This window comes from Alligator mississippiensis, chromosome 3 (genome assembly GCF_030867095.1).
Source record: "Alligator mississippiensis isolate rAllMis1 chromosome 3, rAllMis1, whole genome shotgun sequence".
Taxonomy (NCBI): domain Eukaryota; kingdom Metazoa; phylum Chordata; order Crocodylia; family Alligatoridae; genus Alligator; species Alligator mississippiensis.
The window spans coordinates 137,938,043-137,963,317 of record NC_081826.1 but is presented as its reverse complement, the minus strand read 5'-3'; the positions used below and the strand labels follow the sequence as shown (position 1 = coordinate 137,963,317).

The 25,275-nt window shown below is 46.3% G+C and overlaps 1 protein-coding gene across 2 annotated transcripts in view; it reads right to left on the bottom strand.

Moving 5' to 3' along the window:
* The window catches only part of ADCY2 (adenylate cyclase 2), a 430,081-nt gene that overhangs the window by 280,607 nt on the left and 124,199 nt on the right, over window positions 1–25,275 (bottom strand). For both annotated transcript variants that reach the window (XM_006274493.3, XM_019491125.2), the window contains exon 3: window positions 11,908–12,069. In XM_006274493.3, coding sequence (XP_006274555.2) covers window positions 11,908–12,069 — 162 coding nt within the window. The remainder of the gene's footprint in view (window positions 1–11,907; window positions 12,070–25,275) is intronic.

Genomic DNA, 25,275 nt, shown 5'->3' with positions numbered 1-25,275 from the left:
CGAGGAGGGGGTGGAGGCCCACCTGCAGCGGTGGCGCAGGCGCCTGCCCAGCCTTTGCTACCGGGGGCGCGTCCTTGTCATCAACAACCTGGCGGCAGCGACCTTGTGGCACCGGTGCGCTGTGCTCGACCCCCCACCAGATCTACTGGAGAGACTACAGCGCAACCTGGTGGACTTCTTCTGGGATGGGCGCCACTGGCTCCCACGAGCCGTCCTTCACCTGCCTGTCACCGAGGGGGGCCAAGGCCTGGTTGACCTGGCGAGCAGGGTGGCGGCCTTCCGCCTGCAGGCCCTTCAGCGACTGCTTTACAGAGAGGAGCAGCTGCCATGGCAACAACTGGCGTGCCGGTTCCTGCAGAGGGTCGGCGCCCTTGGCTTTGACCGGGAGCTCTTTTTGTTGACACCCACGCTCCTGAACTGGGCGGTGCTTCCGGCCTTTTATCGCAGCGTAGTGCGAGCCTGGCAGGCCGCCTTCTGCCTCCAGCCTCGAGCCCGGACACTGTGTTTCCCACAGCTGCTGAGGGAGCCTCTGGTGCACAACTCAGCCCTGTCGGGCTCCGTGCCGAGCCTGGCCTCTGCCAGCCTCACGGCCACCCTCATCCAGGCGCGTGTCCTCCGCCTGCACCATCTCCTGGAACCCGCTCGGTCAGCCTGGCTCTCGCCCGAGGCGCTGGCAGCACGGCTGGACGTGCGCTCTGTCCACACCATGGGTCATCTTCTGCGGACATCCGCGCCGCCCTTCTGCCGGGGGCGGCGGCCGCCTTGGACGAACATCTCTGGGAGCGCCAGATCCCGCAGGCCGCAGATGCCACAAGCGAGGCTTTCCCTTCACTGCCGGTCACCCCAGCTGTGGCCGCGGAGTTGGCCGGTGGGCCGGGCACTCTGTTGCGGCTCCCCATGCCTCCCGATAGTGACACGGGTTGTTCCTTTGCTTCTCTATCGCGTAGAAGCTTGTATGCCTGGGTGGTTTGTGTCCGCCGTGCTCAGGTGCTGGCGGGCCGCCCCGATACACCGTGGTGACGGCGCCTGGGGCCACCGGCTTCCCCACCGGCCCACCCGGCGTGGCGCACATTGTATAAGCCGCCGACCGCCAAGAAGATTGGCGACCTGCAGTGGCGGTTGCTGCACGGCATCCTAGCCACTGGCACGTTTGTGTCCCACTTTGACCCAGCCACTTCGATGGCCTGCCCCTTCTGACCTGGGGTCGTGGAGGAGGATCTCTTTCACGCCTTCCTGGACTGTCCCCGCCTGCGGCCGCTCTTTGCCACCCTCGAGCCACCGCTGCGGGCGCTGGGCAGGAGCCTCTCGGAGACCACCTACGTATGCTCCTACCCGTACCGGGCGGCCGAGCGGGGCGCCATCTGCCTGGCCAACTTCTTGCTGGGCCAGGCCAAGATGGCCGTCCTCAAGAGCCGCCGTAACCGGCTTGCCGGCACCGGCTCAGACGATGCCCCGCGGCTCTTCGGCCTCCTAGTGCGGGCGCGCCTCTCGCTGGAGTTTGAGCACGCTGTGCTCCAGCGGGGGGTGCCCGCCTTTGAGGCACTCTGGGCCCTTGAGGGAGCGCTGTGCCACGTGGAGGACGGCAGTCTCAAATACGCGCTCTGATGTCATGACCGGTCTGGGCGACCGGGTGGGCGCGGTGGCGGACTGTGGCTTCCGGCTTGTGCCGTGCCCTGGGCCCTCACCAGGCTGCTTTTGTTTATTTGCTCAGGGTGAGAAGTTGAAGGTTTTTGTACGTGTACTATGGGACAGGGAAGTGTGGAATTGTTTGTTTCTCGAGGGATATATATATAAATAGCATGTTAGACATGATGTGTATTACTGCGAAGGTGTATGTCACGGTGTGATGTTCTGAATGTCCTGGAATGGTTTCTCTTTGGTGTGGTTTGATGGTTTTTTGCTTTCTGTACCTGATCTTTTGTGAAATAAAGTTGTCAAAAGTCAAAGTCAAAGTCCTTCCTTCCTTCCTTCCTTCCTTCCTTCCTTCCTAGCCACCTGGCTCCAACAACAGCTGTCACCCCTCCCTGACAGCTGTTGTTGGGGGCCTCCTTCCTGTTCCCCTCCCTGCTGCCTGTCCCTGACAACAGCCACCACTGTGACCCCTACCCCCTTCACCTCCCCCTGCCCTGCCACCTCTCCCTCCCTGCCAGCTGTTCTGGGGGTCATTGGTGACAGGTGGTAGGAGAAGAGCTGCCACCATGACTTCCCATCCCCCACTTCGCCCTCAGGCAGGGAGGCATGGGGAAGTCCCGCTGCTTGGGTGGCTGGGGCATGTTCACCACTGCCACAAACTTCCCCAGAAGCAGCTCAAACTTGGGCCTATGCAGCCAATTGGCACCTGCCCTCTCAGCAGTGCATGCACAGTTGGCCAAAAGTGTTACAGACAGACATACAGACAGACAAACATGCAGACTAAACCCTTTATTATATTAGAATGTCAATATTAGGAAATGAGGTATTGGACCTGCTCATTTCTGAGCATAAAATCAACCTAGTTGGTACAACTGAAATATGATGGGAAGATTCTCTTTTTGACTGGAAAGTTAAAAATCAATGGCCATAATCTCTATAGGAAGGACTGAGAGGGTAAGAAGGGAAGGAAAGTGGCACTACGTCAAAAATGACATTACCTGTTTCTCAGTTGCTAGCAAATCAAGAAAATTATCTTGAATGTCTATAAATCATGCTTATGCAGAAACATGTTAATAGATAAAGCAACAAAATGGGGTCCTGACTATATGACCAACTTCTTGAATGTCAATCTGTCACCTATAGGATAAAATCTGTGTTTTAACAGGGACTTCAGTTCAAGTGACATATGCCAGAGGTCTTATGCTGCCAGTACATAAACATCCTTTGAACTTCCAAAAAATATGGATGAAAAATTTCTGACTAAAAGTATGCCATCCAGTAGTACAGATTTTTATATCAGGTAACATCATGACCAAAAATAAGGAACTGATCTCAGAACTGAAAATTATTGGTTACTTAATTGCAAGTTGTCATGACTTGAGCCCAAATCACTAATTTATACATGGTGATTAAGAAAGGGGCAATTTCACTAAGCTGAAAACAATTACAACAGAAATCAGCAGGGGGAAAGAATTTAAACAAAAACATGTGAATGACAATTGGGAACTGCTTGAGAACAGATGTCCAAAAAGCCACAATCAAGAGACAAGACTATATGGATAATATATCAAGTCTAGCTGAAGGGCAAGTTTAAGCAAGCCAATTTTACTCCAAAATAATCAAAAATATGTCATTCATACAATGAGAAAGTTGGTAGCAATGAACACAAATGAGAAGTTGAGAACTGTAGCTAGGATATTTTTTTAAGGTAGATTAAAATACAAGGAATTTTAACAATGGCATTGACTTTTATATTGGAAAGAACCCAGCCAGATAAGGCATGTACACTATAGGATGATAATGAAATACTGCCTGTTCCAGCAGTGAGTCAGGCGGATGTTAAAGAGCAGTCACCAGAGCTAAACATTTGAAAATCAACAGGTCCAGATTAATTGAATCCAAGCTTTCTAAAATACAAGCTTGGGAAAACTCTGGACCAGTAGTGATCAACCTTTTATGCCAGCAGGCTAGATGGGCAATGACCAGCCCGTCCCTGGGCCAGATTCGGTTGACAGTCCCAGTCCCACATAAGGGGCTTGTGGCAGGGCCCCATCCAGCCACACAGATGGGGGGCAGAGGGCATCCAGGTTCCAACCTGGCCCTGTGGGGCGAGGGGGGATGCAGGGGAAGGGAGAGGGAGTAGTCCAGCCCTGCAAGGAAAAGGACATTGGCCCAGTCCTAACCATGTCCCATGGTGGCAAAGCGGCATGGCCCAGGCCCAACTTGGTCCACAAGGGAGACAGGGTGTGGTGCAGCCTGCGGGAGAACGGAAGCATGGCTCAGAACCAGCCCAGCACCGTGGAGGGGAGGACCGTGGCCCAGGTCCCCGGAGAAAGGAAGGGACATGGTCCAGCTCCTCAGGGTTGGGGGGAGCGTGGCCCATTCCCAACCTGGCCCCATGTGGGGGAGAGGGTGTAGCCTAGCCCCAACCCAACTCCACAGGGGGAAGAGTGTTTGACCCACCCTTCAGGAGGGGGAGAGGGCTTGAGCTGGTACAAATCCAGCCCCACAGTGGAAAGGGGGTTTGTCCCAACCCCATCCATCCTGGGGGGAGGGCTGTGACACACCCTCATCCAGCTGCAAGGGTGGAAGGAGGGGGCATGACCTGGCCCAACCTACTGTGTGGGGCTTGGGGTTTGGGAATTTGGCAGCTGGGGAAGGTGGCCATATTTATTGCCACTTTTCCCCACCACCAAACTCCCCAATTCATGGGGAGCCCCATGGTCCAGATACATATGGCTCTGTGGACCATATTTGGCCCATGGGTCAGAGCTTTAGCACCCATGCTCTTGACCATTCATGGTGATTTTCAGTAGCTCTCTGAACACAGGAAGTAGACCGGAAGAAAGCCAGTGCTGAGCCAATATAAAACTAAAGGGGATAATCCGGATAATTTTAGGCCTGTCAACCTGATACTGACCACAGGAAAATAATATTATTGTTGATATAGGACCCAACTAATGATGAATTAAAAGAGGGTAATATAATTACTATCAATCCATTTGGCCTAAAGCCTGTCAAGATCTATAAATCTGGTATTCCTTCTCTTAGGTAGCCTGATGGGTCTGGACCTGGTCTTCATGCCTGGGGCACATAATGAAGCCAGAAGAGATGGTGAGGTGAGGAGTGGTGTGAGCAAAAGCAAAAAAACCCTTATATTTAGGACAGTAGCCTAATATGTGGGAAACCTTAGCTTAATTCTCACCCCCAGCTTAAATCTCATCTCCTTCCTCCTAAGAGAGTGCCCTAGCCAAGAAACCCTAGGTTATTCTAAAATGGGGTAGGGTCCCCTCACTCCCTCCTGTCAAAGCTATTCTATTTTACATGGTATAATTAAGGTTTCTTTCACACAGGAAGAGAGAGAACACATGTATGAGCAAGACTTCTTTGCTTAGTGGTTTGGGTATATAAAGGGAAGTATGGTATCAAGGATTCTAGGCCCTGTGCCAATTCTGAATTTTATGTTAAAACAATTATTGGGTAAACACAAAAACAGTCACTGGTCCCAGAACCAAAACCCAGGCATCTTCCCCTGTAACAAGCCTAAGCCCAGCTGGGCAGGATTCAAGTCCAGGTCTCAGCTAGAAATAATCAAGGATTACACTGAGTCATCCCTAGGGCTATAGAAAGAAGGCCCCACCTGCACAGGTCTTTGTAAGCCCAGAGCAGACAGCAGCAAACCATCTGGGCAAGTCTGTCATGCTGTGCTCCTGGCCTTCCTGGAACTCTGTACACTGACTTTGGTTCTGCAACCCTGATTCTGGTTCTTGACTTGGATTTTCCTTCAATTCCCCAACCCTGATCCTGGCTTCTGGAACCTGCCTTCATGACAACAGTGACCAATCTTGACAACCCATGCCCTGGGGTCCATTACACTCCCATATGGGTGTTGTAATCCACTGGTTTATCAAATCTTGCTAATATGCTTGTATGTAAACTCTGTCTCTGTCTCTCTCCATATCAATCAAAGCTTTTATTAATCCATGGAAACTGGAAGAGCTTTAACAGACAGATTACCCATCCTAGCTTGTGCTAGGCACCTTGTGGTTAAGGCTCTTTACAGAGAGAGAGAGAAAATGTGAACTTTCTTTCCTTAGATGTCTCCCCCATCTTAGGTAAGTGCTCTAACCACTGGGCTATTACCTAGAAGGGGACAGCATGACTACCACCAATAACAGCTATTTTTTGAATGAAAGGAAGGGCCCAAGCTCCTTTCAAGTGCAGGATGGTGCCTTCTTGCAGCCAAAATAAAGCACCCACATTCTGGAGAATTGCAGGTTTCAATCATATGTGGATTTTCCTATCGGTTGCAGGATTCAATCCTATGCAAATTTCCCTATCTGCTAGCTTGACCCATTCATCATTATTGCCTCTTGTGATCCCTATTTCTAGGGACCCAACTGTCCAAATACAGTTATGGACAGCCTAGCCCTGAAGACCAATCACCCAAAAGTCAGGTGCCCCCATGCTCAGCATTCTAGCCTAATATTAACTTTGTATTCAGCACTGCCAGGGCTGCCTGCAGCTGGAATAGTGTGCCCAGAACTGGAGTCCACAGCATGGGAGGATGTTGATAAATCAAAGAACAGGAGTCAGAGAAGAGCCACAGAGCTGAATAAAAGATTGGAAAACATGCTTTGCTTAGTAAAAAACTAAGCAGTTCCACCTGTTTCAAGTATCTAAGGACAAGAAACTGAAGATTTATGCAGAATATAAATAAGATGCAATTTTTAAACTGTGAGGGTATTTCATCATTGAAACAACCAATGATATGATATAGTCCACATGACTGGTAAATTTTAAGTGAGGACTGAAAGTTTTTCTAGAAGATATGCTCTAGTTAAAACAACAATTAATTAAAGAATTCTTATGGCCCTTGCTCCACAAGGGGTCAGTCTGGGTGGCCATAATTGTTCCTTCCAACTGTTGCATTATTTTAATGTATTAAATTCAATTTTCACCTGCACCACAAGAACATTTTTCTTCAATAACATGATTTAATTGACCCTTATTTCAAGGCAAAGTGCAAAATCAAGAACACACATGCACACACCTTTCTTTTCCTCCAAAAGGTTACAAGACAAAGTCTAATTAAATATATATGATGTTATTCTCTCTGATCTTTGTTCTTTCCTTTTCCTTCCCCCCACCACAGTCTTTAACCCAACTAGGTAAAGAAGAAGGTAAGGCCAAAATGATTGATCACAGACTAATCACATTCATTATGAGTGATCCTTAGATAATGGTTGTTTTGAGAACTGATTCAAACTAAAGTCATAGATTCATAGATTTCAAGGCCAGAAGGGACCTCAGAAGATCATCAGGTCCATCCCCCCTGCACCATGCAGGAAAGATAACTAGGGGCCAGGTGACCACAGCTAGGTGACTGTCTAGTCTCCTCTTGAAGATTTCCAGGGTAGGTGACTGCACCACCTCTGGAGGGAACTTATTGCACAGTCTGAACACCCTGACTGTGAAGAAGTTTTTATTAATGTAGAGCCTGAATCGATCTTCTAGGAGTTTGTGGCCATTACTTTTGGTCCTCCCCTTGGGTGCCCTGGTGAACAGTTGTTCACCGAGCCTTTGTTGTACTCCCTTAGTGTAGCGGTAAGTTGCTACCAGGTCCCCTCTCAGCCTTCGTTTCCTCAGGCTGATGTCCCACATCCCTCAGCCTTTCTTCGTATAGCTTGCCTTTTAAGATTCTGATCATATGGGTGGCTCTTCTTTGGACTCTCTCAAGCTTGTCCATGTCCTTGTTAAAGTGTGGATGGTTAACTACTGGAACAGACTGTCTAGAAAGGTTGTGGAATCTCCATCACTGAAAGTGTTTACGTAAAGGTTAAGCAACCACTTAACTGGGATGGCTTTGATAGATATGATCCTGCCTTGAGCAGGAGGCTGGACAAGACAACCCTTAGGGCCCTTCAAGCCTTATTTTACTATGATTCTAATATACAAGAATGCGTCTTCCTGAACTGAACATGACTCTGTACTTATGAACATGCTGGTGTGTTTGGAGTGTGCCTAACTTTCAAAATGGTACACATGATTCTGAATAGATGATATTGGGCCCTTAAAGAGGTTTTCTTTGTGACTAGAACATGCCGTGCCTTTCAATAAATTTTCCATTGAAAAGTACTGTTATTTAAATTGGCAATCAGGGCTCTTGGAATATGCTATAATATATGAGGTTTATCTGAAGGTAAATTGGTTATACAACTATCAGGCAACTTCTAATGACTCCATAATGTAAGCAAGCAGTACAACGGGGAAAAGGTACAAGTAAGAAGGACATATCAGTATGCTTTTATGCCCAGAAAAGAATCTATTGATTTCTTGCCAGACAGAAGAAATAATATTAAATGCTGACAGCATAATCTGCTTTCTACTTAGTGCAGTTGATCTACATTGTATGCCACTGGCCTTAAAGCCAAGGGAGGTTTTTTTGTCAGACCCAAATTTAGCTCTATGTTTCTAATTTGCCCAACTCAGTCATAAAAGGATACTGTACACTCTCAAGTTCCAGAAGCTCAACCTGCCTACAGCTTGCTATTCTCTAGGCTGTAACTGCTGATATTTGTAAAATGACTTCATTCCAACCCCGCTATCTAATTCTTGCTGACAATTACTCTTTGTTTAAGGAAACGTTTAACACTGGGGTCCTGTTACATAATTGAGAAGAACTATACCAGTTCTTTGGTCATTTATAGATTTGTATACTACACCAGAACACTTAAGACTCTTGAGTATATCAAAACTGCTAATAAATACTAAATTACAATCATCAGTTTTCCCCCAAACCTTGAATGACATACTGGGCTGAAATTTACTGTGCAGTAAGCAAGAAGAGGCCGGCATCTACATGTGCAGGTGTTAAAGTGCATTAACTCTGTGTGTAGACTGATTTAGGACTAAAGTTAGTCCCAAGTCAGTCCACACTCACAGTGTTACTGTGCAGTAAGGCATTCACACGTGCATTAGTGCACAATAACTAATCGGGCATAGATTTGATATCTGCATGAAGCAGGTATCAACTTTACACTCAGGTCGGTGTAAGTTACCATATTTACTGCACAGTATGGGCATGCACATGTAGACACATGCCTGTACTGAGCAGTAATTTTGGTTACTGCACAGTAAATGCCCACATGTAGACATGCCCACTGAGTGGGTTCCTATGCGTTACCCAACAACTTATCTATTACTATATACAGGAATATGAAGGACATATATATTTTCCTCCATGAGTATATGATGCTACACTGTCTTAATTGCAGTGTTAAAAAAATCCAGTCAAAGTGCAGTGTTGATGATAATTACACTTCCTTTCCATGAAATGTAAGAGTCTAAATCCAGTTTTTTCTTCTTCTACGGTTATATACAGTTGTTCTTTGCTTACAAAAAAAGCATAAGAAAAACAATTTCCTGGACACCCACAAAAGTATAAACTGCAGAAAATTAAAGTTATGTAGACACCACTTTCCAGTACTGTACAGTTAAATACTGATTCATTTCTTCACACACACATCTGGGTGCATTCAATACTTGCATTAGTTTTAAACTTTTCAGTCATTTTGATGTATTTGGCAAAAAAAGTATAGAAAATAAAATAACATACTGAAAAATTAAAGATCCATAAAAATTCATGAGCTGCACAAAGATTTTATTCCAGGCCTTTTACACTATACAGAAAGATCCAGAAAAGACAATAGATATGTATTTTACCAGAGAACAAATCATTTCCTTGTGTAGACTTTGGAAATATTTCTCTCTCTAATACTGTCAGCTAGTAATGCCTACAAAGGAATAAACCTCAGAAAATATTATGTAGATGTGTCATTCAGTATAACACAATTCTTCCTGTATAGGGGATATAAAATATATATCCCTACAGAGGGAGTTCTAAGACATTCAAACTGACTTTTTTGACATTCACCTCAGTTTTAAACATAATAAACACAAGTTATCTATGGAGTCTCAATATTTCTCAAATTAAAAGCTCCAACAAACTAAAGAGTAGGTAGAAAGTATCTGGGTTTTTTGTTTTTTTTTTCCTTTTTGGCATCTTATAATAGACTTTGGTTATTTTTCTTATTTTCATTCTGTTGGTTTTCTTGACCATTATGTGCATGTTTAAAACAAAAACATAATACTGGTCATTTTGCTTTTAAACAATCAATACATTTTCAATGCAAGTGGAAAGACAGATTACATCTTCCTAAAAACAAGCCTATCCTCTTATTGTGGGGTTATATCAATATTAAAAACAACTTGTAAATGGTCTTCCAAAGGAAATCTTTTTTTTTTCTATGAAAATGTTTTTAAATGAAAGCTGATATACCCACATTATTGCAAACACTGCATATCTGCATGTACCAAAAGTTTGTTTCAAAACTGGAAAAAAAAGTCTGATATTCAGATGTAAAAAACAAATCTATGACTTGAAATGTATATGTGAAGAGTCTAAGTAGCAAGCAGACAGATAAGCCCCAGCTGACCTCAATAGCAGGGGTAGGATTGCTGCCAGGTGCCCGAGTGCCCTTAACTGGTTCCTCTTAAGTGTTCAGGTGTGATTCTGCATATAAGCAGCAACCCATGCAGTGTTCTATGGGCTTGCTATGAGACCAGCATCCCCTCTGTTATGCTCCGGTGCTCCTGTTATCTACTCTTGATTCCTCATGGCTATCCCTGCTTCCTGATTCCTGGCTCTGAGTTCTCTAGTCTGGTTCCTGACCCTTGCTTTCCCATTGTCTAATTTGGTTCCTATTGCTTCTCCAGCTCCTAGTCCCCAGGTTCTGCCTGTGTCACTGCATAAGCTCAAGTGTTTGGATTCCCTGCTATTGTGACCTTTGACTCTTGGGATCCCCGGTATTGTAACCCTCATCTCTGGACTTCCCAGGTTTCTGCCCTTATCGCTGCACCATGACCCACACATTCAGGTCATGCCTGTGACAGCATGTTAAGATCATATTAAAAATAACAACTGAGATACAAATTGGAAATTGTCTGTAGCAATGTGGTCTAAGCCTTCAAAGCTCAGCACGCTGGGGGCTGCTAGCCTTCTTCACTTAGTAAGCCCAGATAGAAAGTTGCTGCTTCCTGGAAGATACAGGCTTCTGCAGTAGACCTTGGAGCAGTGGAACTAGGGTAATGTGAAGGTAATGTGTGCAACAGCAGAGGAATCAGGGGAAGTCTGCATTGGTGTTCTGGCTCTTCATTTGGACTGCAACCACCAGAAACCCCCAGGGGCTGGTGGGCAAAGGAGAAAGGAAGAGAAAGCTTGATGCTTCTTCCTTAAGGGGCAGAGATCAGTCTGCATGTGGAACCTGGTCAGCCCTACACAAAGATGATAGGCATGTTTACACATGCATTAACATGCTTTAGTTAATGCACATTAAATCTAGTACCTCTATTACGAGTTACTAGGAAAATGCACATTAGCCTGTTTTAATGCACATTAACTAAAGAGCAGTTTTTAAATGACGCTTAATGTGCATTAGCTTATTTTAATTAACTAAAAAGTGCATTTTTTAGTGATTAATAAGCATTAAAATAAGCAAATGCACATTAAACCTCATGTGTAGACTAAAGGAGTGCACAGTGGAATTGGAGATCTCACTGGCTCGGTCAGCTGGGACTATGGACTGAAGGAACCGGACTCAGACTTGGGGGCAGCTGCAGGCTGCTGTTTGAGTGCTGAAGGTTTGTTGGGGATACCTCCAGAGGCCTAACCCCTATAATTTTCTATATAAAAGTAGGAACTCCCCCTTGCTTCTTGTGCCAGTTTCTGGGGCATGTAGAGCAATGGTTCTGTTTGACATTTTGCCTAAGTTTTAAGCATAGGATTAAAACTCTGCTATGAGTGAGACCTGCATTTGATGGTTTGCCAGAGAAACAGACCAGTTGCTATACATGCAATTAAGTTATACTGCTTTAATCTGGAAAAAAAAAGGCATTGAGCAGGCAGGACAATGGGCAGTTCACACAATTTTTATGGCAACGTTAGTTTCAATGTTAATAATTACTAAATGGGTATTGATTCGACTGATGGAGCATTTGTTCAGCCATCCATTAACATTACTGACAGTCAACCTTAATAGATGCAAGTTTACAGCTGTGAACAAAGTCTTTAGCAGTACAATAATACAAACAGGAATAAACTCATGATCCCAGGCATAGGCCACTGTATCTGCTGTCACATGTACCTGGCATGTATAGCTGTCACATGTAACTGCCAATTCAATAGGTCAATGATTAATTCCACAAGGCACCTACCTGCCAGACCAAGTGTTCCTTTATGATGTCTGTACGTGAGAGACAAATGCTGAGCACAATGGTGTGGGAAGCAGAGGTCAAGACACTGGCAATTATAGCATCTCTCATGTTGAAGGGCAGCATGGTATATACCACAAAAATAATGAACAAGAAAAATGATACCTGTGCAAAAAGACAAAAAAAAATCCATCAAATTAACCTTGGAATACAATGACAAAGGTAACACCAAACATTAAACTAACTTCAGCACAAAGCTAGCAGGGACTACAAGCAAAGTGTCCTTTGCAATTCAAGTGATGCTAACTTAGATCAGAAATTTAAAGAGTTCATGAAAATGTCACTCAAAAGTATTTTTAAATTTTTTTTACGTTTTTTTCCAGAAAACTTTGTTTCAATATTTAATTTCTATAATCCTTTCAAGTTCTGTGGGATAAAACAAAATAATCATTTCATGTTCATAATTACAGTGCGTTATGGGAATGAATGCCTTCAGGTGTATGAGAGCTGGTGATATTGTCAGGAAGCTTAGATTTCTATACACCTTGCAACTGTACAAAGGCCAGAAGGCATGATGTCAAAGAAAAATAAAATGTCAATTAAAATATCGAATAAAATTCCAAATTATTGTAGAATTTCTATCATCCAAACCTTGCTAACATGCAATATCTCTCTAAATAAATGGTTATTTAAGCAAATAATAATTTGAACTAAACTCCTGCACAAAAATGGTCAAAATTCCAATCCTGTGTCTGTAGATGTGACTCCCAGGAAGTCAAGCAAGTTGCACTTTCTCATGCATAGAACCTGAAAACTTGCCCAGCAACTTCAGTGAAGTGATTTCCATTCCTTTGGATGTATAAAATGTTCCCTGATTATCCAAAGCCTCAGATTATGCAAAAAAGTTGCCTCCTCCCTGCCCCCATTATTCAGTTAATGAAGGTTACTCTGTACAGGCAGCTACATATCAGATATCATTGAAATACTGTTTCATGAAAATATATTTTTATTTTTAATATGCAATAGCAATGTGCTATTATAAGATGAGAAAATATTTTCAGCCAATCAGCCCATAACACAGAATCTAATGTTATCTTTCATGAATGACAGTGAAATCCATATTAACTTAATAAAACAAACTTCCTGAATTGGCTAAATAAATCATACCAGAAAAATGCGAACTCTCATTGTACTTGCAAAACAGATGATTGCACACATATGTTTCAATGCGTACTACATATTTTAAGCAAGGGAATATGGATTGGGGGAACAGATTTTTGAAATCACAAATTATGTGCATAATTATATCTCACAGCTTCTGCACAGGCCTTTCCATCCAACTGTTACTCAATTTATCACTCTACCCACAAACAATTATTTTAGACTCAAAATTCAAAGTTGGATTATTTAATGAAGATGTGTTCCCAATGAGCTCTTAACAAAAGCAAAATATAGTGCAGCTTATTCTTATTTTTTGAGCTTCAGCCTTTAAGGGAAGTCTTTTACCTTACATCCGTATGTGAAAACTCCATAGTCAAAATTCCACAACACAGTTATGTGATGAACTTCAGGCTTTCATGCTCTCTTATTCTCTTCACTTATACATCCTGATCTTGTCCATTAGCATTAACTCACCTCATACTACCATTTACATTCTCCTCTATGCTGCCCTAAATATACCTTATGCTCAACTGCCACATTTCCTGTCTACAATTTAATGCCACCCACATCCTTTTCTACCACCACATCTCCCTTCTGCACTCCTTGCTGTGGCAATTCCCAACTCAGACCCCAAATTATTCAGAAGGGGATGATGTTCTCAAAGGGCAGCCTGGCTTCAGCATCACTAACGACAACAAAACAACGATAATTTTTAATAGGAGTGGGCAAAATATGGCCCGTAGACCGGATGCGGCCCAACTGATTGGATCCAGCTCATGGGCAGACACCCACCAATTGATTGGATCTAGCCAGCAGCTGCCCCTAAATTGCTCTGCATGGGGCAGCTGAGCCCATCACCCCCCACACAGCCCACCCCGCCCAACACAAAAATCAAGGTTATATAAAACCTTGATTTTTAGTATATAATTTGTTCCTTATGTATAATTTTTTAAAACAGTATCTTCTGAAAGATTTTATGTGCACAGCCCTCAACAGCTCAACTAAAACTCATTAAACAGACCCCAACCAAAATAACTGCCCACCCTTGAAGTAGAACCTCATTTCCAAATTCATAGACTATAAGGAACTGGTGTCTGTCTTGGCCAAAATGAAGAATTCTCAGGAAAGGTACAAAAAATCATGAAAAGATTTAGAAACACACATGCAACAGGGACTGATAATGCCAACAGCAGCCATGAGCATAAACTGAACAGGTTATTTGGGCTATCGCATCATGGGATAAGAGAGAGCTTGGGAGTGTCTGAAGAGCAGCCAAAGAGAACGTAGACAATAAAGATGTAGGAGGTAAGTCCCCTAGGTCACCTGAGCAAATAATTTGGTGCGGGTGGAGGAGCAGAAAACAAAGATTTAAATGAAGCTAAGCAGCAAGGAAAGGATGGGTTGGGAATGGCCTAGGACTCTCAAAAGTAATCAACGAATGATTATTTTTCAGAAGAGCGTTAGACTGAGGGAAGACATTTCAAAAGCAGCAGTGTTACACTCACTTTTGGTGACCCTTAGAGTCCTTAGTTCCTGAGTCACTTTGAAGAAAGGGACTTAGAATCTCTAGAGCAAACATTTGCATGTTTTTTAAAATGTTACATTCAGTTTCTATCAACTTATTGGACTGCCACACAAAAACCCTGGTTTTCATATTTTCCACACCTTTTTTTTTTCTTGTAAGTAAGATTCACAGGCAGGGAAGTTATACCCTCTTGTTTTCTGCCAGAGCCATTAAGGAATCTTCCTTCCTTGTTATAATGCTTATGTGGCACTTACTGAAAAGTTACTAACGGTTAAAGACTGTAAAGCTTTCTTGGAGTAACTGCATTTGGTAGACTGCATGGTACATGGAGCGGTCTACCAAGTGTCTGAAAATATCTGGCATTATCTCAACAGTCACAGCAATATTTTGCTGGGCAGTCAGTTACAATACTGTAGGTGCCATGCTCAATGTACTACTATAACTAGAGCCTAAATTCAGGGTGGAAGTGGGCTACGTTGTGGCTCCTTTAATCTTGCAGGTTTCCCCGCATGTCCCCTCATCACTGATTGGTGGAGGGGCTCCAGTGGCCCTGCTGCTTGCTTCTGACCCGTGGGGAGGCAAAAATGGTACCATGTTTAAAACTGCAGATTTCACTTCCCTGCTGAGCAGGAGCAAGTCACAAGCAGGGCCCCTCCACCAAGCAGCAGCGTTGGGGGTGGGGGAGGGGAGCACACAGGGCAACCTGCAAGATTAAAGGAGCTACAGCGCAGCCCACTTCCACTGTGAATTTGATAGGGCCCTAAATATAACCAACAACTACCATTTCCATTAAGTTATCCCATGACCTTCCTAGCTCTGTGGAAGTGCAGAGATAATTAAGAGATCTACATCCAGAAACAAGAGATTTATCAAGAGTCAAGTCTGCATTTATTTAAATGCTAGTCCAATTCTCAAAAGATCAAAGCAAGAATCATTTGAACTTTTTTTTTTTTTTTATTAATATGGCCCTATATTTTGATAATTACAAGTATGCCTATACCAGTCTGTACAGTGCCAGGTAGTGCCATACTGAGCTATGTCTTGCCACTACCATGCATGAAACCTTATAAACCAGAAGCAGTTTATCCACATTAGTATGTCATGGCACAACCACCAACCAGGTCTAAAAAAGAGGGTTCGGTTACTAGGGTTTCTATCCAACCAGGTCTTCAGCACTACTAGCCTGATCTTATTGCCACTAAAGTCTGAGACAAAACTTTTAAATTCAACAGTAGAGCACAGGCTTCCACCTGGCCCAGTCTTCCAGGTATTGATGCTTCTCTGTATAGAAGGCAAGGTCATGGTCAACTTCCTGCCCTTTACAGATAGCAAGTCACTGACCATTCTTGTCATTGCTTGCAGCTACTCTTGGCTCTCACTGGATGTGTCTACACATACAAATAATCCGAGACCAGTTTACTCTAAAGTACTCTAGAGCAAACTCTCCTAGGCATGCATCTACACATGCAGGGACGTGGGAGCAGATTTGGTGCTCCAAGCAGCAGACTGCTCCTGCCCCCTGCGGCCCTGCACCAGGCCCCTTCAGCACTCAGGGGGAGCTGTAGGCTTCCCTTGGGTGCTAGCACAGAGGCTGGCACGGAGCATGGGTCCAAAAGACAGCTGCCTCCTGACAGGGGGTGGAACATTGCTCATTGCTACAGTGCCGTAGCATCTTGTGTAGCTACTTGCCACCCCCGCCACCCCTCCACCCCCATTGCCAAAAATGCCAGCAGCACTCGGCCCCATTGCCAACCCTGCTGGTGGCATCTGTGGGTGGTCGCCAACTGCTGGTCGGCACTCAGCACACCGCCGGCCCTCCTCACCCCCCCACTGTCAACAGCACTGCGGCCGCTTGTGGAAGCTCACTGCTTGCCGCTACCACACTTCCACTGCCAACACCACCGCCGCTGCCTGCGAGAGCTCGCTGTGCCCCCACCCCCCAGTCTCCGGAGGCACACAGCATTCATGCATGCCAAGACCATTAGCACTATGAACTGTGACAGATACTTAGTGGGTGCATTTACATGAGGTGCTTTACTCAAGATTAGAACTAATTGCTGTGCAGTAAACATCACCATCTGCATATGCAGATGCTTACTGCTCAGTAATTTACTGGAATCATGAATAAATTTGCTACCTGTAAATATAAGTAGCAAATTTACACTTGATTACTTACTGCACAGTAGTGCACATGGAGACAGCTGACCGGGAGCAAATGGACGAGCACCCACTAAGTACAAGCACCCACTAAGTATCTGTCACAATTCAGAGTGCTAATGGTCTTGGTATGTACTGTATGCTGCATAACATTAACATTCTGAGTTTAGTTTCAATGGACATATCTACATGAGACACTAAGGCGCAGTAGCAATGAGCTACTGCACCCTAGCTCATTGCTATGGTGCCATAGCATTGCTGGACACTACCGTGATGGAGACACTACTGCACAGTAATAACAAGCTACCGAGCAGTAGCTTATTGCTACTGTGCAGTAGTGTCTAAAAATAACCATGTGGCCACAGGACTGCAGAGTAGTGCCAGTTAGCGCACAACCATTTAGTACTTGGTTAAGCAAGTACTAAATGACTCTGCAGTCCGCTGCATGTGTAGATGTGCCCAATGTGACTATCATAAACCACCATTAAAAGAATACTTTATTTTAAACAAAAACTCTCTGATTATAAAAGCTCTCAACATCTTTCTCTTTCCTCTTCCTTTCTCACCTAAATTCCCTTTTGTGTTCTTGAATATGAATTGCGTTTACTTATTCTTCTCCATACAGTGAACCCTGGATACAAGCTGATTACAAAAGCAGAAGCATAACCATAAATATTGCATTTTAAATTCTTGCCATTAGATAGTCATTAAAATATACTTAGCTATTTTTTTTAAATTTTACTGTCAGCTCCAGAAGTCAGGTATGTGCACCTCTTTTTGAAAATATATATACAAACATGAAAAAATTAAAAATCACACATAATGCACAGAAGTCAATGTACAATAGCAGTGTTTGTTTTGAAATATGCTAAATTCAAGGTAAAGAACCCTTGATACATTTGCTTTTGCAGCTGACTAGTTCATTCAAACTATTTCTGTTTTCAAGGGTAAGGTTTTTCTTTTGGTTATTGAATTCCTTTTCCAGATAAAGACGTGTTTGATGCTTAATGGACTTCAGTAGGCAGCTGCTTGACTAAATGATGATCTTGAAAACTGGATCAGAGAATATTCCAGTGAAACACAGGATTGCAGACATGGCTGGAAGTGTTTATGGCAGCACCCTGTTCAAGTAATTCATCCCTTTGAAACTTTCTATGTGGATGTATTTTGCATAGCAGAACCTACTAGCAGTGATTCCTTTTGTTGGTCATGAAGATTAGCTTGATTTTTTTTTTCTTTTTTCACTCTTCCTGTCAGCCGATTTTGAACAGGGAATTTTGTTTTAGTTCATTTGCTTGTATATGATAAGAATAACATCCAATGAAGACCTACGGCTTCAAAAAACAATCAAAGAACTTTTTGGAAAAAAAGCAACATTGTAAACAAGACTTAATGGGACTCAATGGGTGCATCTACACATAAACATTACTGCATGTTAGGCTAATCTAATGTGCCATTTGCTAGTACCAACAGATACAGGTAATAGAAAGTGGTACATTAAACTAATATGCCTAAGTGCATGTACAGATGCTGACGTGGGGTACAGTTTATGCCCAGTCAACCAAATCAGCAGGGGCCAGCCTCCTGCTTGGTACTGAGCCATGTGGCAGGGGCAGCTCTTTGGCTGCCTGACACTGGCCTCTAGACCCTTGGCCTGACCTCTGAGGCCCATGCCAGCAGCTGTCTGCCCCATGGGCTCTGTGCCCCACCGATGTGGGCGTGCACTGGGCACTGCAGCCCTATGGACCATGACTGTCCCCCAGGACTCCTGCTGGGCAGAGCCTGCTTCATGGGCACTGTACCCCTTACTAAAGGACACATGGCAGCCAACACCAGCACCCAGAGCCCTGGCTTGATGACCCCCCCCCCCCCCCAAGGCCTCTAGCAGGCTGAGCCTGCCTCCTGGCCCCTGTGCCCAGTGCCAGCAGGCATGTGCCACCTACCACTGGCACCCAGAGCTCCAGCCTGACCCTCCAAGGCCCCTTACTGCAATGTCAGGTTCTCCAACAGTGGAGACATCAGCTTTGGGGCTAAACTAGACTGAAGAGGGAGTGGCAGACCTCTTCACTATTTGGGGCAATGTAGAGGTAAAGCACCAGTTTACCCAGGCAGAAAAGGCCAATGCCCATATCTATGCCACCATAGCAGAAAGCATGCAGAAGCACAGCCACCAGCACTCCACCCAGCAGTGCCGCATCAAGGTGAAGGCCCTATAGGTGCAGTGGGACCATGCCAGGGACCACAACTGGTGGTCCAGGAGTGTGCACAGTTCCATGCCATTCCTGCACCCACTGGACCACATCCTGGCCCCGATGGACCCGACAGGCCCACCATGTGTTTTCTAGCACAGGATGTCTGATAGCTATGGGCTAGTGAGCAGGAAGGGTGGGGAGGGAAGGTCCCTTGGCCCTCCAGCACCAGGTCCCGGCGTGCTTCCTGCCATCAGCCTCACCAGGCAGCTAGGGCATCTTGGGCCACCACCTGCCCCAGCTACTTTGGCAGTGGGCCAGCAATGTAGAGGACAAGCTGGGGATGGCCCCTGAACTGACCAGCTCCAGCTCCTCTCTGGAGGGGACCACTGCCTGGGTGGCCAGGTGCTGTGCCTCAGTGACCTGGGACACTGGCCAGCCTGATCATATCTCCACAGCCTGGCCTCGAGTCTGACCACTGGCAGTGCCTGCCATGTCCGTTCAGTAAGCCCTGCATGAGGAGGCAGGCTGGGGAAAAGGGGTGTGGCGGCCACCTGTACCCATGGCAGCTCACTCACATGCCTGCAGGCTGCATGTATGGAGCCAGGGGCCCTGCACAGGAGAGGGTGGGAGGCCCTCCCCTCTCTGCCCTGCCTGGATGAGCTCCCCATCACCCACTGGTCTCTCCCAACACACAGGAGGGTAGGAGGCAGTTTAGAAATGTATTGAGAGCCCTGCAAAATCCTAGCTAGGCAGCCAAGGGCCTGTCACATGTGGACAAAACTTGTCAATGGCAGCAATATTCTCTTCCTCAGCCGCAGGGGCCAGGCACTTGCCATGTAGGCAGATACCCCTCCAAGCAGCAGCACATGCTGCAGGGAAGTGCAGGTTTGCCTAACCATTGAAGCTTGGGGCCCCACACCAGGCTCTCAGCTGTACTTGGAGAACAATGGTGATCGGCAGCAGCAGGCCATAGTGCATTGAGTACCCCTCGGTGCACTCAAACAGCCTGTCACAGCACATCCAAGTGAGTCTAACTGGGGCACGCTTGGGGTGCAGGCCATGCGTGGTGCGAGCCTCTCTGGCCAGGGGTTGCCTGTGGCCAGCAGCAAGCAACCTGCCTGCCCCTGCTGAGGAAGGGGGGGGGGGGGGGAAGACTTGGCTGGCAGCCACCTGTAGAAAGGCCCATTTGGCCAATTTATCATGGTCCCTGGGCACCTGTGCACACACGACCCCTGAACTGAGGGAAAGTGGTGCATAGCCCCTTGGCACAGTGCATGTTATCTCCAAAATGTTGCAAACTCTCAAAAAAAGCCTTTCTGTCTTTTCTCTGAAGGACCAGCTGCATGCATGGGAGAACCACCAGCCACTGATGGAGATGTAGCTGCAAGGATGCCACCACTGTTGGTAGGCACCTTTCACATACACTGCCTCTGCCAGCACCATAAGAATGACAGTACAGTGCTCCTGGAGTGGCTGGTCATTCTGGCAGAGAAGCAGCTCACTGACTCTCAGGCCTGGCACTGCCAGGACCTGGAGAGGGACCAGGAGTACTGACCCCTCAAGGAGAGGCACCTAGCCCTCCTGGAGAGGCTGCTGGAGGCCCAGGAAGAGCAGCATGCCAGGGTGCACTGGGTGGTGGAGACAACAGAAGAAGACCACTGCATCGACAGCGTCCTGGCCCTGGTGGTCATGTTCGTGCCACCTGACACACAGCCCCCAACCCCAGTCCCACCTGAACCCTGCGGGCCAGTGCCAAGCCCCCCAGTGAGCTTGGGAGGAGGTGCAATGCCACCTTCAGTGGCCAGCACCCCCTGCCCCTGAGTCTGAGCCACGACCCCCAAAGACACGATCCCCCACTGCTCACCCAGGCACCATGTGGCCCTTGAGAAGGAGGTGGTGGGTGGCTCACATGGGTTCTGCTGGCCCCAGGCCCATGGAAGAGGAGAGGGAGCAACCTAAGTGGGCTGGACAGTGCCCGCCTTCACCCCTCATGTGCCAGGCTCACCATGGCATCCATACCCAAGGCAGTGTCAGCAGAAGCTGGGATGCCAGGCACCTCTCCTGGTGATCTGCACTGTAAGCACCTCCATCCCACTGTTTCCCCCCGCAACAATCCAGAAAACAGACACTGTGCATAGTTGCATGGGAAGCAGGTCCTCTATTAGTGGTGTATGTTGGCGTTAGGGAGGAGTGTGTTGTTGTGGGGATGGGAGGAAGTCTGTTGTTGTGAAGGAAGGGGGGTCAGTTGTTATGCTATGGAGGTAAACAAAGTTTGGCGTTTCTTGCAAACTGTCCATAGCATGCATGGTCTTGGTGATGCATGGGGACACAGGGTCTATTAGTGGCCCCCCAAGTACCCAACTGTGGGGGGTGGAAGAGGAGGTTGTCAGCAAGTGCTTCGCAGATGCAATGCCCTGGCTCCTGCTGCTAGGGGTAGGGTGAGGCGTGTCCATGGTGAGTTGGCCACAGACTACCAGGACAATGTCCCCTGCCAGCCTGATCCTGCCCCTGGAGCCCCCTGCCAGTCTGAGGCTGACCCCCCAATACCCCTTGCCAGCCTGAGGCTGGGGCCCCCTGCCAGCCCAGGGCTGGCACACAGGCAACTACAGCTTTGGACCTCACTGAATTTGACTGCTCCTGTTGGGCCCAAATTTGCTCCCGATGTAGATATGTAAATTAATATCTCTGAATTGACTGTGCAGTAAATTCAGGTGCATTAATTGTGCTTAGTCATTCTAAGCCCTGTGCACAGAATACAAGATGGAAAAGGCCAAGCCACAGCAGGGGCAATCATGCAAGCTATCCATCTCCCAAGAAAACTCTACTATGCTCCAGCTAAACTGAACAGTCTGGGGAGGTGAAATCTAGACTGTTTTAGTCCCAGGTAGGAGGAGGCTGCAAGGTGACTGCTAGGGCAGTGCTGTTACTTTATCAAAACTTACATAAGTTAATATAGTATTTGTAGTTCCTCTCTTGATTGTAGGGCATGGAGATCCTTTGGCATGTGACATTCCACCTCCATCTCTAACCCTGTGCAACTCCCCTGCTAGCCACACATATAACATAAGGTTTAAATGGCACCTGGGGCCTTGCTCTGGTCCTCTGTGCCAAGGTAAATTTTATCATCTGTGCCTCATGTAGAGCAGGAAACACAATTCAGTTTCTGTTTGCAATCTCTGAAGACCAAAAGGAAAAGAGACCTGAGGCATGACAGAAAAAGGGGTGTGCAGACAAGGAAAGTATGATGCTGTTTTGTTTCCTTTTCCAGAGGGCTCCAAGTAAAGTAAATTACACTGATCGCCATTTGTTATCATCTTCTCTATGCCACAAAAGCATAGAGATAGTAAGCCCTTCTACCAGAAGAAAGCACCACTACAGTTTGAAAGACCCAGAGAAGGAGTGACTCCTCATCTACAAGACCTGCTAGAAAGAGACTCTTGAGTGTCTACATGAGATGCTTTACTATGCATTAGACTAATCTACTCCACAGTAAAGTGTCACCATCCATGTGTGCAGCAATTACTCTGCAGTAAATTAGACTAATGTGCCATTTTCTAGCACTGTAGGTACAGGTACTAGAAATTGGCACATTAAACTAATGTGTCAAAGCACACATGTAGCACAATTTGCGCACAAAGTGCAAATTGCTCCCAGTCAGCCTAGGCGGGAGGGGCCAACAGGAGATGGGGAGAGCTGTCCCCACTCAGCAGGACACTGCCTGCCAGCCCTGTGGAGATTGGGACTACCCCCATTTCCCCTATCAGCTTGGGGCTGGCACCTGAAGGAGCCTGGAGCTCCCCCCGGTTGCTGCAGGCAGGGGTGCAGAGCAGGTCAGGAGCAGCTCCAGACTGAACTGCTCCTAATGGGTTTATGTTCAGATGTGTGAAGGGGCCCAGTTTAATGCACCTAAATTTTCTGCGGAGAAAATTCAGGCACATTAATTTTGCATGTAGACATGCTCCATGAAGACGATTCTTTTTTCTTTTTATTTTTTTACGGTAAATCTCAAGTGATAATTGGCATGAACCCTGCTAGTCTGTACTGGACTGCTAAGGCAGAATTGTATAACATGCTGGGCAGAGAAAGGGAAAGAACATTTTTCTTTCAAATAGTGCAAAGAAGCAGTCTGAAATAGTACTGGTTTTGATTTAAACCTTATTTTCATTTTAAAGTATGCGATATTTGCTCCTCTACAAGCTCAAAAATCTTCAAGGATTATTTTAAATTATTAGTTAGAGATGAAGAATAACAACTGGGAAATTTTACCGTTCAAATAACCAGAAAAATGGTTGAAGAAAGGAAATATAATATCACTATTTACTCTATCTATCATTTTTCAGTTTGAAAAGCCACACTAAAGCCATAGGTCTAGGTTGGTCATACATTCAATAGTTTCTGTTGATGTAAGCTGCATCAATGCTGCTCATAGTAGCAGGTCAGTAGGGACTAAATTTTATTTCACCTTTATGTGCCTAAGTGGCACTGTCTAGACAAGCACGCACCTGATTTTTCTTGAGGACAAACAGCAGTGGCACATAGTTGTGCTGCTGCTACTTCTCTCCAGGGAATACCTGTGTATGCATGCTCTGGCATGCAGTAGGTTGCCCTGGATGGAGAAGGGGAGGCTGGAGCCAGCACCTGAGCTGGCCTCAGCAGCCTCACCTGGGGTCCTGGGGGCCTCCCAGGACTCCAGTGGCAATGATCCAGCAGCAGGGAGCCTGGCTAGCAGCTGGGGTGTGGCTTCAGCTGGCCAGGCTCGAGTTTTGGGAGGTGCACGCTGCTGCCATGTGTCCTGCCTCACTTTTCTCTAGCATATTTTTTTTTTTACACCAGGATCTCCGTGTGTAAAAAATAACCCCCCTGCACTGCAAATTAGCAGAGCAGGAAATGCCTGTATGTGCGACGTGTGCGGTGTGCAGTGCCACAGGCAGGTCTACAGTGCTGCATACTGCACATGCACATGCACATATGGATGTGCCCTATGTTGCTATGTAACTGCCATTTTTGATACTCATACAGTTTTGATTCCATGTGGCTAGGCTTGCCCTGCTTTTCCCTACTGAGCCTGTTCACCAGGCTGCACAGATGCTCAGAGGGAAAAGAATCGCCCAGGCACACATGTAACATCATAAAAATCTCAAAAAGGCCCATTATTATTTGCAAAACAAACACACAAACAAGCAAAACTACTGTGTTTGATACCAATGGAAGAAGAGGAATGCCCTCCCAACCTTTTTAACCCAATAGTCCAGTGGTTGGGGCACATGCCTAGGGAGCAGAAGACAGTTGCTAGCCCCAGTCCACCTAGGCATGATTTGAACCTGCTTCCCAGCAAAGCTTTCTAACAACCAGGCCATGAAAGAAGCAGTAGAGAACCTCTCTTCTTGAAGCTGGACCAACTGGGCAGCAAAGAGGAAAGACATATCAGGCCAGTAGGAGGAAAACAGACCACAGAAAGTGTGGCTCAGTGAGTTAGATGCTGCTCTTGATGCGAGAGAGACATGGGCTTCTTTCCCCCAATCAAGCAGAAACTATGTCATTCCTGTTTATCCCAAGAACAGCAAGATGCAGTGAACCAATTTCATGAGGATGGAGGTTTGCACCAGAATCAACTACTCCTGGGCACAGCATATATACACTTGGGACCACAGCACTTTGGGCTGGGGCAGAGCAGCTCTGGGCTGACAGAGGACCTAGGGGGTTAGCCCCAGGCTCTGGGTGGTGATGGGGCTGGCTGGGGTGTGAGGGTGCTAAAGTATGGGACTAGGCAGCAGGCAGCCCCCTGCACTTTAGTATTTTTGTGCCCCAACCAGCCCTTGTCACTGTCTACATGTTTCAGTGCATGTAAGTACTCCGCCATAAGATGGTACTGTCCCTGACAGTACTTACAGCAGAGTTAATTAATTTACTGTGCCCTAATAACAGCACGTGTAGATGGTGATGTTTTACTACAGTTGATCAACTCTGCAGTAAAGCACATGTGTAGATGCTAGTCCTGGGTATTTTGTGGACTATGGTCTTCATCATTATATTAGGCCAGGGTGGCCAATCTGAGGCTGCTGTGTGTAAGTGACACAGGCAGCCTCCTTGGATCCCATGCAGCAGATCAGTGAGGGGACAAGCAGCACAGAGGGAGGTAAGGCAGGGAGCACATACCAGGAGCAAAAGGCAGAGCAACAAAGCAGGCAGGGAGCATAGGGGAGGGAGCAGAGAGCAAACTGGTGCATCAGCCAGGGGATGAAGATCAGAGTGGCACTTGGGGAGTTCACAAGGCTTAACTGGTGACACTCATGCCAAAAAGATTGGCCCCTACTGTATTAGGCTATGATCAGAAAT